Source organism: Fomitopsis serialis, assembly GCF_022376445.1.
Source record: "Fomitopsis serialis strain Sig1Antser10 chromosome Unknown B0H18scaffold_3, whole genome shotgun sequence".
In the NCBI taxonomy this organism is placed as follows: Eukaryota; Fungi; Basidiomycota; class Agaricomycetes; order Polyporales; family Fomitopsidaceae; genus Fomitopsis; species Fomitopsis serialis.
In genome coordinates this window covers 295,033-309,937 of record NW_025954963.1, presented here as the reverse complement: position 1 = coordinate 309,937, position 14,905 = coordinate 295,033, and the positions used below count along the sequence as shown (strand labels likewise).

Sequence of the window (14,905 nt, the reverse complement as noted above, 5' to 3'; positions counted from 1 at the left end):
ACCGGAACGCACTGAGACCCTCATTGAAGCCCGTGCCATCTAAATCCCAGTCATAGCCGACCATGGTACTACTATTGGCCAGTACGCTGGTAAGTCATTGTGCAGCTGTGGGTCGTGAGTGCCTCGCCACAGAGAGCTCATAGAGTAACAATACCGATGTTTGAACCCACTAATACTTGCCAGCGCGCTGCGCGATACCCCGTCGATTGACCAAGACCTTGGCCTTAGTCCTTCGGGACCGGTCCGACGCGGAGGTTCGCTCGAGCCTGAGGGTCAAATTGCGCCCCACATCTGGAGTCGAAGGCGAGCTGAACGGAGGATTATGTGGGTTACTCAATCTCGCGCGCCGCGTCGTACGTCCATTGGTCCCACATGGGCCCACTGATGTTCAAGACGTGTTATTCGTATGTACATAGCACAGCTCAAGTACAGTATGTCCGAAGCTTGATCAGCCATAATCGGACGCTACCATACGGAGGATGACATGGTCTCGCATCGGGCATCGAGCCTCTGGCATAAATACCCCAGCTGTCGCCACGACTCTTCCGAAGACTACTTCACATTTCCTGCTCTAACGTGCCCTTCAGTACATTGACTCAACTCACATCATGCGTGTTCTCGTCCTTGGGTACGTCACCTTTTGATCTGCGACGTGTTCTCCAATTGTTCATATTCCCATGATAGTGCTTCTGGATTCATCGGGCTCCCCATTGCCCAGGCATTTGTCCGCGCAGGACACATTGTGTACGGTCTGACACGCTCTCAGCAAAAGGCCAAACAACTTGCCGCCGAAGAAAGTGAGCATCTGCCAAAACTATCAGCCCCTTAGTCCTAACCCCAATATCTGACCAGTTATTCCTGTCATCGGCGAGACATCTAATCCATCCGCCTGGCTGACCATGGTCGCGACGCTCGATGTGATCATCGATGCCGTTGGGGGCATGGATATCAGGACGCTCTCCGATACACTTCTGAACGCGACACCGAGGCCGCGCAGAAGTACCGCCCCGCGCACGCACCTAAACTGACCTACATCTACACCTCCGGTACATGGGTGCACGGCGAAAACCGCAAAGACATCGTGACCGATACCACGCCGCTCACGAGCCCCGCTGAGTAGTCGCTTGGCGGCGGAGCAGGAGCAGCGCGTCATTCGCAATCCGGTCCTCAACGGGATCGTCATTCGCCCTGCGCTCCTGTATGGCCGCTCGGGATCGCTCCTCGCCCCGCTGTTCAAGAAGCCTATGGTGGGAAAGTTGCGTGGTATGGACGACCTGGTGGAAGATATGCGCTCATCCACTGCGACGACCTCGCGGAGATGTACCTGCTCGCTTCAGAGAAGTCCGCCATCGCAGCAGGGCAGATCTTCGATGCCGCGAACGACTTCACGGAGAACGCCGACGACGTTTTGCACAAGCTGCTGGAAGTCTCCGGGGCCAAGGGACCATTCGAGTACATTGAGCCTAGCAACTGTGAGTCCGTTCGAACAGTGCTACGTACCAAGTCGCTGAAAGACCACTGTCAGTGTACGAGATCGCATTGTCCACGACTTCCCTGCTCCGCCCGTACTTGGCTCGCAGCCTACTTGGTTGGCAGCCATGAAGGCTGGTCTTGTCGACCATCTAGGCATCTATTATGATGCGTGGAAGGCAGCGAGGGTTTGTAGATCGAAATTCGTTCAGATGTGTCAAATATTCGCTGATTGAATGTATGGACTGGCCTTGCGATGCGTGTTCGTGTCGAGCACCTGGCTCTTGAATGCTTGTGAGCACGTAAGTACGCACGGATGTGCGTCGGTAGCCCATGCTTACCAGGCGCGCCGTAAATGTGGGATCCTGAGAGTCATGGCTGCGTCCGTCCACCATAAGCTATCTTCAGCTATTGTAGTAGGGAGCTAAGAGCATTGGTCATCACTCACCTCATGAGTCATAAGCACTCAACAAAGAGCCTAGAACGCCCAACACCAAGAGAGTTCCGTCACTAGGCCTGTCCGCGTAGTTTGCTCGTCGACAGCGCGCAGTAACCTGCCAGTGCCATTGACAGGGCGTCAGGATCTGCCGAGTGGATCGTACATGCTTTGATCCGCGACGGCCACATAGTCTATGGGGTGACTCATCTTCAGAGAAGACGCAGTCACTCGCTGCCGAAGAGTCTTAGAGGATGTGTGTCCGCTCAACCGCCCACCGATTGACTTGGTACCTGCGCAATCCCGGTTTGCTCGATAGTCTTCAAATCTATTACAAGGCCTGGAAGGCTGGTGAGGGGCTGTCGATCGCATCGTCGTCGATACTTTGAGATGTCAATATGATGCTGATTTCGAGGTTCTTTGAGTCTGTTCCGACTGCTCGACGAGGTCTGCGCGAAACTTCATTAGCAATCATCACCGCGAAGTCTGCGGACGCCACACCGTACGGATAACAATTTCCTTGTGGGCATGAGTAAGCTATGCGGATTCGTGCGAACCTCTGTGTCTATACGGAGCTCATTCAGAGTAGATTTGAGTTCATCAGACTCACGCACATAGCTGCGGAATTAGAGATGATGAGTAAGAGGTTCCAAACCAGGATGCTCAGGGAAGAGAAGCGATATAGGAGGCTGGGGTTTATATAGCCCTTCGCGGTCCCTTGCAGACCTGCTCAGACTTCCTCTCACGACTGAAAAGTATGAAGGTCCTCATCATAGGGTAAGTCAGTGCCATCTTCTGTCTCGACGATGTATACTGAAGCACTGAACCTCTAGCGCATCCGGCTTCATTGGGTTGCCAATCTCGCAGGCCTTAGTGCGCGCCGGTCACATCGTCTATGGTGTAACGCGCTCGGACAGTAAGGTGAGGACGTTGGCAGCAGAGGAAAGTGAGTGCTCAGCCAACCACTGGCTCCTGTCCGCACTAAAACCGACCGCTGTCGCAGTCATCCCTATCGTCGCACCCATCGACAACCCCTCCATCTGGTTGCCGATGGTCGCGACCCTGGATGTGGTGATTGAGGCGATAAGCGGCGAGGTCAACGTCCTCTCAGAGAAGCTCCTCGCCGCCGTCACGGAGGCTGTCAAGCAGTACCGCCCGCCCCATGCCCCGAAGCTCGCATACATCTATACTTCGGGGTCGTGGGTACATGGTGAAAACCGCAAAGATGTCATTAGTGACACAACGCCGATCACCCAGTCTGTGGACCTCGTGGCGTGGAGGCCGACGCTCGAGCAGAAGGTGGTCACGAATCCGGTGCTGAATGGCATAGTGATCCGCCCTGCGCTCTTGTATGGTCGCTCGGCATCCATCCTGGGCATGCTTTTCAAGACAGCAGATGAAGGGAAGGTGAAATGGTTTGGCGCGCCGGGAGGTCGCTACGCACTCATTCATCAAGACGATCTCGGAGAGTTGTACCGCCTGGCTGCCGAAAAATCAGCCATCGTTGGAGGATTGCTCTTCGACGCGGCAAACGACTTCACTGAGAGCGTTGATGACGTCCTGCAGAAGCTCGTGGAGGTATCTGGTGCCCAGGGTTATGAATACATTCAGCCTACGAACCGTACGTTAACTGGCCTCTTCACCGGATTGCAACTGACCATATATCAAACGTACCCAGTCTTTGAGAAGGCTATCACCACGACGCTACTACTCCGTCCGTACCTCGCTCGTAGTCTTCTGGGATGGCAGCCGCGTAAGGCCGGATTGGTCGACCACCTGGAGATCTATTATAATGCGTGGAAAGCAACGGCTGGGTCTGCGACAGTTTCGTCAGATTTCATCCGTTGATCGAGCCAATACTTCAATAGGAACATTCGAGATCCGGGCCTTCGAGTATCGGTGAAATTGTAACGGGGGAGGAGCGAAGGACGATCTAGGCAACGTCGATACAATAGGTCGGGGGGATTGGAACATGTAGCTAGCTGGAGCGCAGGCTGTTGATTGGCTTGAATTATCTTGAGCAAGTCACTATTCTGTGCACACAGCTGACAAGATTCGAGGGCTCGAGCCTGGCTGGAGGAGCTGGGCCATCGAAAGTTGGGATGCGGTTGGGAACTTGGGATTTGCTTGGGATGAGCGTCACAGCCGCGATCGTCAAGTCACGTGTTCAATTCATCTTCTGCAATGTGCATGCAATTCAATCATTGCTCGCTTGGTCTCGAGGCTCTCGAGGCATTCGTTCATCCATTCACGCTCGACTTTGACAATACTTGCCCCAAATTTGCTATCCGAGGTCTTGTCAATGGCATCCTTGGCCACCTTCCTCCTCGGTTCCGCTGGGAAAAAAATGGTTCCTGTGGACAAGGGTCTCGACGCCATTTTCCAGTCTGCGGTAAGTCTGCTGAGTGGTTGCGACGAGTACACATTATCGATCACGTCACATACAGGCAGGCCCTTCAACAGGTAGCTCTAGCGCCGCTCAGAAAGCTGCTCCCGTTGCAAGTGCCGCCCAAGTCCAGCAGGAGGTGATAGAAGCGGAAGCTAGCTACGAGCGAGCAGCCGGAGCCAAAGGTGCATAAGAAGTCACGGAGGGAACAGGAAAATGTGAGTACACCATTCATTCTGAGTACCGCTTTGTCAATCTGTTGCCAAAGCATCAAGAAAAGAAAGCAAGGCCGGCAAGCCCATTAGGCCGTAAAGCGCGAGAAATCCATCGAAAAGCGAAAGACTGTTGTTCCAGAAGAGGACACAGATTCTGGAGCAGAGCAGTCTGCACGCGCAAAACAACCGACGACACAGCATGAAGAGAATGAGGAGCAGTCTAGCGACTCGGACGATGAAGGCGACCCGTCGAAGTTGGTCCATGAATCCTTGCGCAAGGGCGAGCAACGCAAGGATGGCGGCAGGTCGAAACACAAATTCGTCCCATCAGACGAGACGCCGGAACGCCGCAATGCGAGGACAGTCTTTGTAGGAAATGTTCCCGTTGAGGTTGTCAAGTCTCGGGTGCGTACATCACCACTGCGGCATGTTAGACACATAGTTTGACCTTCCACTCGCCAACGCAGCCTTTGCAAAAGCAGCTCAAGCGACATTTCACTACACTCGTACCTACTTCGAAGATCGAATCGGTGCGGTTCCGCTCGGTCGCGTTCGCCGCACCCACCTCAAAGCTCCCTACCGCGGACGATGATGCTGGCAAGGGGAAGGGGAAGGCCCCTGCGAAAGACGAGAAGGATAGCAGGCAACACGACCGTGATCGTACAGCGTCTTGGCGTGCAAAGAAGAACGAGGACGAAGACGATCCCCAGAAGCAGTTCCTCACACCTAAAGAGAAGAAGCGCGTGGCGTTCATCAAGCAAGAGTTGCACAGCGGCGTCGACGCTGTGAACGCGTACGTCGTATTCGCACACCCTATACCCGAGACTGGCACCCGGCCGAAGAACGTGCCTCCACCTGCTCCCACCCTGGACCCATATGAAGCTGCTCGGCTTGCAGCGGAGCGATGTGATGGCACCGTGTTCATGGAGAGGACGATCAGAGTCGACAGAGTAGGAAGGGACGCTGAAGAAGCTCCGAGCAACAGTGTACCAGCTGGGGATCCTAAGATGACGATATTCGTCGGCAACCTGGACTTCGCGAGCAAGGAGGAGGATTTGCGAGCATTCTTCGAGACTCTCGTGATCGCTGAACGGGGTCAGCCGGGTGAGCAGGAAGGCGAGAGCAGCGAAGAGGATGAGGAGAGCGATGAAGAGGACGAGACATCCGAGAGCAAAGTGTCCGCAAGAAACCGCGGGCATGGGTGAAGCGTGTGCGGATCGTCAGGGACAAGGACACACAGATGGGGAAGGGCTTTGCATATGTGCAGTTTGTGGTATGTCTGCATCTCATCGACTCCCAGGCATTAAGTCTGACTGGTATTCAGGATCGACAATGTGTAGATGAGGTTCTCGCGCTCGAGGAAAGTCAGCTTAAATTTGCGAAACGCAAGCTGCGCGTTCAACGATGCAAGACGATCCCGGAAGCGCCAAGGTGCTCCCGAAGTTCGCAAAACCTTCGCCGGATACCAAATCGCCTGTATCCCGACGGCCCTCATCAGTCTCCCGACGCGAGGCACCGAAGGGTAACCCCGCCCTGGGCGGCAAAATCTCGCACTTGCCGAAGGAGGAGCGCAAGAAGGTCAAGGCCACGGATCCGACCGCGTCGCGCGCAGAATAGCGAAAAAGCAAGCTAAGGTACTCGCGGAGAAGGGCGTGAAGTCCAAGCCGCGGGTGGAGAGGGAGCGGATGCGGAAACGGCCGGGGGAGAAGAAGGCGGTAGGCAAGCAGGGGGAGAAGAAGAAAGGGAGGGTTAGAAGCGGGAAGGCGTTGGCGAAGATGAACACGAAGAAGTAGTCTCGTCGTAACGGTCGATATATATACAACGTGTGCTCGCTTACTGACTATTGGATTTCATGGTTCCAGTCTATTGATACAGCTGTAAGGTACTTACGGTACATGGTAACATCGACAACACAATGAGAACGACTAAGCAGAGACGACGAAACGCCATAAAGAAGGTGGAATAGGAAATGAGGAAATATCAGTCTACTTCTTGGTTTTGGTCTTCTTGCTTGTCCCTGCGACCTTCTTGTCTTTGTCGTCGGCCTACAGGAAGTGCATATAAGATGCCTTGTTCCTGAATGGCCAAACACACGGACCTTTCGCTTCGTTCCCTTTTTGCCTTTCTCCTCGTCCTTGCCCTTCTTAGGTGATGTCTTAGGCTTAGCAGTGAAGAACCCATCGAGTCGCCCTTGTTGCTTCGCATTCAAGAATTTTGACAACTTCTCAGCTCCCTTGCGAACGCGGTCCTCACTGGATAATTGAAACAAATAATGAACTGGATGCGTCGCTGATAGTCAAATGATGGACATACTTGAACCCCTTCTCATTCACCAGGAATTGCACAAGCCCCTCCACATCTGGGCTCTTCCACTCAACCTAGGGAATGTTAGTGCCAAACGACGCACCGGTACGGAGCACGTACCTCGAGGTCTTTCGCTGGCGTCACGTCTGGGTGCTCGAAGAACTTTTTCGCCTGTTCCCATGGCCACTCCTCGGGGATCACAATGCCTCCTTTCTTCTTCTTGCCATCGTCGTCCTTTGCGGTATCTTCCTTTGCAGCTGTTCTATATGTGAGTGGTGAGTGAATGATTGCACTTATACCACACGAGTAGTTCTTACTTCTCTTTCAGATGCTCGATGACAGCTCCTAGGTTGCCATGCTCTCTGATCAGCTTCAACGCGGACTTGGGGCCGATGCCTTTGATCGGTTCGAGGTAGTCACAACCCAAAAGGATACATAGCTCTATAAACTACACTCGAGGTGAGCTGTCGGGAACGCGACATGGGGTAGACGTACTTGTGACATGTTCATCTCGAGCCCTTCGAGAGCCTTGTCCAGGTTGATCTCGCTGATAGGCGTTTTCCGCGCCTCGGAGAAGGTGAGATGACGCAGCAGGACGGGAGCGCTGAAGGTAAGGGTGTCCATGTCCTCTGAACCAGCAGCGTACACCTTGGATAACACGTTCAGCGTGCACATTGCATGTGAGCAGATACCTGATCTTACTATTCCGCCACGAGCCAGTTCTGCACATTGTGCTTCTGCTTCTGACGGCGCCTACGGGTCCATAGTCAGTGAGTGGGAGGGATGGGGACGCGAGATACGAACTATAACAATTGGAATACCCATGAGTCCCAACAACCTCCTGCACTCCTCGTTGTGTTCGCGTGTGACCTTTACTGTCCGCCGCGCGAAGCGATCGACGTCCTCGGCAGTACCTAAGCGTAGTAACACACGGCTGTGTCAGAAGGTGAATAAAAAGATATATTCGACGAACCTGTCTCTTTCGCTTCTTCGCCCCCTCCTTTGCCTCTTCCCTGCGTGCCAATCGTTTGGACAACTTCGACTTGTGTCAGCCGGACTCGGACAACCTGGGCGAGATAAAGACATACAACGCCGGCTTTCAGCTCTGGAGGCTTTCCATCAAATACATAGAGAGGTTTGATCCCGTTCTCTACCATACGAATGGTACGGTAGAAGAATCCCATGAGGTGACTGTGGACGGAGAAGTCGTGAGCACGGCGGCCCTTGAATGAGTGAACAGACGCGCCTAGTTGTCTCGCCCGCATCGTTCGTCAACATCTCTCCGTCCTTTTGCCGCACCGCGATGAGGAATTGGTAAATAGACATGGACGCGTCGACTGCGACCTTGCGCCCGAACAGGGTCTTGATCTCATGCTCCTGCAACCAAATTGAGATTTGGCGAGGGATAGAGTTGTGATGGCTTACTGTGATGGCTTTGGGAGCATGCTCCACTAGCAGACTGGTGAGGCCTTTGATACCCATGGTGTGTGGTAGATGGTAGGTCGTTGGAATGTGAGGCGCGCTCAGCGCTGCAAGTCGCGCGGCGACGTGACGATGACACGCCGCGTTACGCGCCCGCACGTGAATGACGGATCGCGCCTGTAACGTCACGGTCTCTGGCGCCGCCCTGCGGCCTCTGCCAAATTCCGACATTGCTTCCACTGAGCTCAAATTGAGCTCCGAGCCTCTCGCGTTTGCTCTGCTGCATCCCGCTATCCTCGAAGTCGCATACAATACAGTTTCGGTCTTGACTACTCTTCAACATATTGAAGCATCATACGTCATGAATGAAAGTCGAGATGACCCTAGACCGCAGAAAAGACGGAGAACGGCAGACATACCCAGCGGGACAGCGTATGTTGTCAGCGACATGTACACTACAGACATCACACAACTGAAACGTAGGACAGTGGCCCAACACAGCAGCAGCTGGTACTGGAAGAACTGGATGTCGAGCTCGGCCTGAGACAGCGGCTGTGTGAGACGGTGCATTCACGGCTGACCTGGGCGCTGCTGCTGCAGGAAGCCCTTGAGAAAGAATATCCAGGTATGAGTCCTAAAATGTCTGAGATGTCTTACGAAGCCAGCAGTAGCTCGCAATGGGACGTCTCTGATTTCCAGGCAGCTGCTCTGGACGCACTGAGGGCTGCAGAAGAACCGAGCAAGTCTCTGTTCGATAGAGAGGTGTTCTCTGTAGAGAAGCCCGTTTCTCTAATTTCATCTACGTCCCTTGATGGCCCAGCAACATCCCAGCACGCATCTCGCGCTACCCCCGCCCGCGCCAGGGGCCTCCCCCGAGCTCCGCTACAGCCCGTTAGGAAACTGTTATTCCTGCGCAACACCAACACCGACCCGCCAGAGATAGCCAAGCTCGCGTGTACAGACTGTGCACGGTCCGACTTCTCGAACCTGCAGGGCTTACTCAACCATTGTCGCATACGGCACGGCCGCGAGTTCGGCAGCCACGATGAATGCGTGCAGAGCTGCGCTGTTATCGTCGCGGAGGAGGAGCGCGAGTGGGTGGTCGCAAACGGAACGGAACTTGGCGGGATCAGTCTGCCTAGCCTGAGACGCTTGTTCGAAATCGCGGTGGGTGCTGGTGACAATGTCCGGATGCCAGGACTCCGGAATGAACGTGAACAACCGAGAGTAGTCGAGGAGACAGATGTGGTCAAGCCAGCGGTGCTGCCCGAGGCAAGTGCAGATGCCACGGAGGTCACGAAGACACTGGGCTTCCACAAGGACACCCCTGCTCTTGCATCTTCCTCGGTAAGAGCCAAAGAAACGCGCCGTCAATGTATACGATGACCCTGACGAGAGTTGGACATACTCGGTGATAGCGTTGGTCTCACCAGCAGCCTCGTCGCAAGCAAGGGCTGGCGAAAACCCTACTGCCACCGCAACATCGCACGTCCGGAACTAGATGAGGTTCCTCCAGAGCCTACCGAGCTCCACATGATCACGATGAGCGACCTCAGACCCGAACGCCGGTTGCAGGCGGTTCTGCGGCGGGTATTGCGTGTAGTAGATTCCATATCGTCGCTCGTGTCAAAGTAGCCGATTCGAGTCTCTGGATGCATCCAGGTAAGCGACACTACCCCTCACAACATCGAAGCATGTGCTGACAGCCTGATCAGAGCGTCGTCGCGAGGATAGTCTGAACATACACATCGTTGGCGTCTCGCTGTGTCGTCCCCGTCCTACGTGCGTAACATATGAAGCTCATCTATTCGCTAGCGCTTTGACGATAACTCACTACAGAGCGTACACATCACGACGTTCTTGGAAAAGCTAACTGTCACCTGCCTGTCCGACCCACCCCCTTCAACGCTCATCAGTCCTATTGTGGTCACGGAGCCACCCTTCGCCGTTACCAACACGACTGATAGGCCATTCCTCGCACGGCTCACCCTCACATGGACAGGCAGTGCGAATGCGCCCATGGACGTCGAACATTGGGTCGATGTGCGTATGTCTTCTCCTTATCACAGCGCCATCCTCATGTGTATTACTACGTCATTCAGGTAGACCCTTTGCACCTGGGCCATCCCGTGCTCGGCGACGAGCAAGTTTTTGATGTCGAACTTGACCGGAACACGCAGCTTTTGCCTGTCAGACAGGATGCCAGGAAACTGACATGGAAAGACGAGGACGAGAGTGATGACGACCGTGACAAATACGCAGGCGGCGAAAAGATCAACAAGAGCGCTGACAGTGATGAACGGGGTACGTTTACATCCACATCCTCCCCGCACCTGGCCGTATGAACCTAACCGACTTTTATGCATCCTGCTTTTGCTGCTGGTGATGATCAGGGTACAGCGTCGTCTTACGAACGCTACTGCAGGACGTGCCTATTACTGTGCGAGGTGAGAAATATACGGTCCCCATTGCACACAATTGACTTCGACTGGCTTCATCAGATGCGCGCTCCCGCAGACTGTCGTCACCAACCTTCGCATTGGTGCCTACACGGGCTCAGTATCGAACCCTTGTTCCTGGGCGGCGAAAAGCCATCGAAGTGTGTTTCTGCACTCTTTCTCCGCCTGTACGACGGGGTCTTGACATCTTGTCCCCAGATGAGTCGTGCTCGCGCGCTGCTCGCCGCGTACCGAGAGCACACCGCCTTAGCTGACTCCCCGGCGTCGCCGACTACCCTTAATGTCGCGAATGTGTACTTCTGGTTGGAAGAGGAGGGCCTTTTCCCGCGTCATGCAATTAGGAGCGATGTTACCAAACACGACGACCGGCAAGGGAAGGCGACCGAGGCAGATCAGGTTCCAGAAGCCTACTGCCGCTTCTGTGGTCTCCGCCGGTATCTCCACCCACTCGGCGTTAAGACGGAGGATGGCGTACCCAACGACGTGAAGAACTCGTACACCGACACGGCGGCCTGCACCGAGTTCAACGCGCCCCCCGGCGGTGTGCCTTTCTTCGACGTGAAGCGACTGTTGCAGTCAAGTCCCAATGGATCAGTCGGAGTTCCGTACGGTCTATCGGAAGGGTTATGGACCTCCCTGAACAAGAATGCGAGGCCGAACAGAATCCCGGCCTCTACGGATCTGGTCGCCATCGCACATCCGGGGCTTCTCACCACCATTCGGGAATTAGCGACGCAATGGCGTCTAGCCCATTTGCCGGCACCGATCGAACCCTCTACCGAGGACGGCCTAGTGTCGCGTGTCCCAGTCAACCGAACGCACCAGGAGCTCCTGGACGACTTGGCGCCGTACGCAATGCTCTCTGCGGTGGCGGGCTGCATGGTGCGGCTGCTCGTCCGCAGTGGACTGGACGCGCTTCGGCGCGACGAATCGGCGCTGCGAAGCCTTGTACGGCATGAGCGCACAAGAAGGAAGGGTGGAAAGGCCGACACGGGTGGGGCAAGGCGTTTGCTGACGCCTTCCCACATATTGCGCGGACTAACGATACATGCGGGACGTGGACTACCGGAGAGCGTTGCTCTGGTTTGTCTCGCGAGGCTCGGGGTGGGCATTCAGGAGGACGGAGAAGGGGTGGTTACCGGCAACGGTAGCCGTAATTGATTATTAGGTACTGCTGTTGCCAACAACGGGCTGACTCGATCTGTTTCACTGCTTTCTTCTAGCCCTTGCCCTGCCAACCCCGGACGAGGTGCTGGTGAGTGTAAAGGAGGAAGAGGATGCGTAGGAATTGTGCTGCTGAGGTTTGTATACCTGCGACAGCGGTATGATATGATGACGCGGGCACGTGAGCGAACGCGAGCATTTAATTGAGGACTCCATGATCGAGCCAGGCCCAGATCAGCGAGCCGATATGCATTGATCGTGGCCGGCCTGGCGGGATACATGTGGTCTGCCCAAAACGGAAGTGGGCAGGCTCCCAAGAGCCGGAGGCAGTCGGTGGGCGCATTCGGTCGTTCAATCAAACTCAACTGGTTCTTCGACGGTCTTCCGGCGTGTCCTGGGGACAGCGTGGCTCGCCTGGCGCCTGCTCTCTTTTCCTCTTCTCCCCCTCTGTCGACTCGAAACGGACGAGCGTCCGGTACATCTCGCCCCCCGGGTCTCCTACACTCCTTTGCCTCACTGTGTCGCGCCTGTCCCCCGCGACCATGGACTACAATACCAACACCACCTTCGGCGCGGCTTTTATTGGCTTTGGGTGCTCATGCGTGTGCGTATTCACGCGTCTTGCCTCACCGCGCACCCATGCTTATGTCCTTGCAGGTTACTTGGCACACTCAGTAGTCAAATGTACCAGTACTTCCGGCGATATCCCCAAGACCGTCCATTCTACAAGGCCTTGGTGCGGATTCCTGCCCCCTTCCCGTCATATTATTCAGACTAATCTCCGCTCTGTCCCAGGTAGCATCGCTATGGTGCGTCGTGGTGCGCGTAGCTATACGTGCAATCTAACACGTCATCTAGGCTCCTCGAAGTCGTCGACTCGATTTTCATCGCATGCGCGGTGTATTTCTATGTGGTCACGTACGTCCTAGTCCAAGTCAATATTTCTCTCCTCCCAGTACACTGACTGCCTCTCAGCAACTGGGGGAACCCCCTAGTCTTGATAATGCACGTTCAATGGTACGTCGGTATCTCTGAGCACTAGAGTCGTACTGACCCTCTACGGACAGGACATTGATTGTGAGTTATCCGCCCGCGGTGCCGAGCTGTTCTCGCTAATGCAGACACCCTAGCTACAAGTCACACTAGGCGTGAGTGAAAATACTTTCTGTAGCGCGTGGACTTCATATTGTTCCCCAGGCGACGGCGGGAGCGATCGTGAAAGCGTGAGTACTCGAAGCAACGTCTTTAGTAATTTCATCGCTGAGTCTGCAACGGCAGCTGCTTCGCCATGCGTGTCTGGAGATGTGAGCCCGTCCTCCACCGTATTCCCAACGGGATCCTCACTTCGCTGTAGTCAGCAACTGCAATATCTGGATTACAACCCTAATTGTAAACTTTCCCGACTATTCATTTCCGCATGCGCTGATGCATTTGGCTTCAAAGCTATTTTTGACCTTCGGTCAGCTCGGTAAGTCCGTCAAATTTGGCAGCGTGATAAGGACGGCCCTAAAACGCCTGTTTGTGTGCGGCTAGCGATGGCATGCGGTGAGTCACGAGAACAGCGCGTGTTGCCTGCCCGAGCTAATTGTGCTACTTTGTTGCCAGTCTACACCGCAGAAGCGTGAGCACGATTGCCTGGGATGTCGCTTCTGGAACCTTAACCCGAGGTACCTTCAGATTCAAGGTCGCCAAGCTCACCAAACTCGGTGATCTAAAGGTTTGTCCCACTGCCGCATACCTCGGAGCGCACCAATCTCAAACTGCGTTGCCAGCTCGTTGGAACCCTCTCGCTCGGAATGGGGGTAGCGACGGACGTAGTCACCGCTCTTACGTTGTGCCACTACCTACGGAACTTGCGCACAGGATTCTCGAAGTCAGTACACGCCGCTCATGGATGTGTGCGGTAGTGTGTCCTGATGATTGATCGATCGATTGCAGGGATGATTCACTCGTGAACAGGTTGACGCTCTACGCAATGAACACAGGACTCCTCACTAGGTACGTGCAACAGTTGAGATGTCATGATGCAATGCCTCATCAATGACGGACTGAGTGCAGTGCGATCAGTCTGACTACTGTGATCTTGGTGCGTGGTTCTGTGTATAAGTTCGGATCAAGATCATAGTGGACACTGACGCACTGCCATAGTACGACATCATGCCCGAAAACTTCATCTTCATGGGCTTCTACTTCGTCCTGAGCAAGTGTATGTATTGCTAGTATCCCACATCCTGCTGTTCTCACCTATCCTTTACCAGTGTACGCCAATTCCTTCCTGGCAACGTGTGTCCTCCCGCCTTGCTCAATATCCTGCTCGACCCTAACACTGTTTCCTGCGTGGTAGGCTGAATACTCGCAGGGTTGTCCGTGGCCGCGGCACCGATGGCGAGCACGCCACGGTGCCCACGTTCCTCATGCTCGATAAGGCGACCCGGCTTGCGTCCCAACATGATGCTGAAACGGGAACGGTACGTGTTGTACGCGCCCGCATCCTTTCTAGTCTCACGCTCCACAGGCTATTGAGGTTGGCGTGCACAGAGAGGTGTCAATCCATAAAGACTACGTGCGTGTCATTTCACATCATGTGTGCCATCGCGCTGACAACCGCAACAGTCACTCCAGTCATCGCAATCTGCCGACCCCGTATAAGACGACGGCTCCTCGGAACTGAAATGACATCAAGCAGATGCTGCCCTCTCTGAGAGACGCTCTTTCGAGAGCTGCCTACACGACCTGCACGCGCCTGCGCTTACCTTTGTCTATAGAATTCGGCCCGGCGCGCCCCCTTTGACAGAACTACTGGCCGCCATTCCTTCCTTCCTTTTGTTCCTTCGCCAGTGTTAATTTTCGGCTCTCATGGTTGGCATACTGTCGTTGTTGTTGCAAGTTCGTATGGTGGCAAGTGTCTTTTGGGTGCACCTTCCACCTCCTGTATCATGTACTTACTCTACTGTTGCCAGTGTTTTAGTTAGATCCACCGGTCCTGTTCTGTTTCTGTGTCCAAATTTTGGCTCGTTCGCCGGTTTCGCCATTCGTTCGCTCGTCATGT

General features: G+C 54.6%; 7 protein-coding genes across 7 annotated transcripts; 6 read left to right on the top strand and 1 right to left on the bottom strand.

The window, feature by feature from the left end:
- The first annotated feature begins 550 nt into the window (after positions 1–550).
- B0H18DRAFT_972728 (uncharacterized protein) lies at positions 551–1,887 on the top strand. Its single transcript, XM_048043882.1, has 9 exons — positions 551–628; positions 685–797; positions 853–932; positions 989–1,081; positions 1,137–1,231; positions 1,285–1,496; positions 1,526–1,758; positions 1,787–1,792; positions 1,815–1,887. Exons 1-7 carry the CDS (start codon positions 609–611, stop codon positions 1,600–1,602), a joined length of 690 nt encoding a protein of 229 aa, XP_047899553.1. The 5' UTR covers positions 551–608; the 3' UTR covers positions 1,603–1,758; positions 1,787–1,792; positions 1,815–1,887.
- Positions 1,888–2,663: 776 nt separating this feature from the next.
- On the top strand, positions 2,664–3,754 carry B0H18DRAFT_1113619 (NAD(P)-binding protein; the record flags this gene model as incomplete). Its single annotated transcript, XM_048032975.1, has 4 exons — positions 2,664–2,683; positions 2,740–2,852; positions 2,910–3,527; positions 3,585–3,754. 4 exons carry the CDS (start codon positions 2,664–2,666, stop codon positions 3,752–3,754), a joined length of 921 nt encoding a protein of 306 aa, XP_047899552.1.
- A 952-nt stretch (positions 3,755–4,706) lies between these two features.
- Positions 4,707–6,300, top strand: B0H18DRAFT_1081890 (uncharacterized protein; the record flags this gene model as incomplete). The annotated part of the gene is made up of 7 exons (XM_048031455.1): positions 4,707–4,765; positions 4,813–4,912; positions 4,975–5,684; positions 5,732–5,780; positions 5,832–5,903; positions 5,939–6,029; positions 6,071–6,300. 7 exons carry the CDS (start codon positions 4,707–4,709, stop codon positions 6,298–6,300), a joined length of 1,311 nt encoding a protein of 436 aa, XP_047899551.1.
- Positions 6,301–6,492: 192 nt separating this feature from the next.
- B0H18DRAFT_1081889 (PIN domain-like protein) lies at positions 6,493–8,293 on the bottom strand (the record flags this gene model as incomplete). Its single annotated transcript, XM_048031454.1, has 12 exons — positions 6,493–6,552; positions 6,606–6,759; positions 6,821–6,885; positions 6,932–7,073; positions 7,129–7,259; positions 7,307–7,459; positions 7,514–7,564; positions 7,616–7,725; positions 7,781–7,847; positions 7,900–8,002; positions 8,058–8,188; positions 8,237–8,293. 12 exons carry the CDS (start codon positions 8,291–8,293, stop codon positions 6,493–6,495), a joined length of 1,224 nt encoding a protein of 407 aa, XP_047899550.1.
- A 416-nt stretch (positions 8,294–8,709) lies between these two features.
- B0H18DRAFT_315493 (uncharacterized protein) lies at positions 8,710–9,868 on the top strand. The gene has a single exon (XM_048037531.1). The coding sequence runs from the start codon at positions 8,861–8,863 to the stop codon at positions 9,617–9,619; it is 759 nt and encodes a 252-aa protein (XP_047899549.1). The 5' UTR covers positions 8,710–8,860; the 3' UTR covers positions 9,620–9,868.
- Positions 9,869–10,036: 168 nt separating this feature from the next.
- B0H18DRAFT_315388 (uncharacterized protein) lies at positions 10,037–12,188 on the top strand. The gene is made up of 6 exons (XM_048037529.1): positions 10,037–10,276; positions 10,336–10,537; positions 10,627–10,680; positions 10,735–10,832; positions 10,891–11,839; positions 11,916–12,188. The coding sequence occupies exons 1-6, from the start codon at positions 10,253–10,255 to the stop codon at positions 11,975–11,977; spliced, it is 1,389 nt and encodes a 462-aa protein (XP_047899548.1). The 5' UTR covers positions 10,037–10,252; the 3' UTR covers positions 11,978–12,188.
- On the top strand, positions 12,189–14,609 carry B0H18DRAFT_315389 (uncharacterized protein). Its single transcript, XM_048037530.1, has 22 exons — positions 12,189–12,460; positions 12,514–12,592; positions 12,652–12,665; positions 12,715–12,774; positions 12,832–12,873; positions 12,924–12,933; positions 12,987–13,004; positions 13,054–13,079; positions 13,135–13,160; positions 13,211–13,245; positions 13,300–13,324; positions 13,390–13,401; positions 13,462–13,477; positions 13,534–13,573; positions 13,629–13,729; positions 13,795–13,854; positions 13,915–13,942; positions 14,005–14,062; positions 14,115–14,139; positions 14,201–14,324; positions 14,372–14,419; positions 14,470–14,609. The coding sequence occupies exons 1-22, from the start codon at positions 12,399–12,401 to the stop codon at positions 14,503–14,505; spliced, it is 945 nt and encodes a 314-aa protein (XP_047899547.1). The 5' UTR covers positions 12,189–12,398; the 3' UTR covers positions 14,506–14,609.
- Positions 14,610–14,905: the final 296 nt, after the last annotated feature.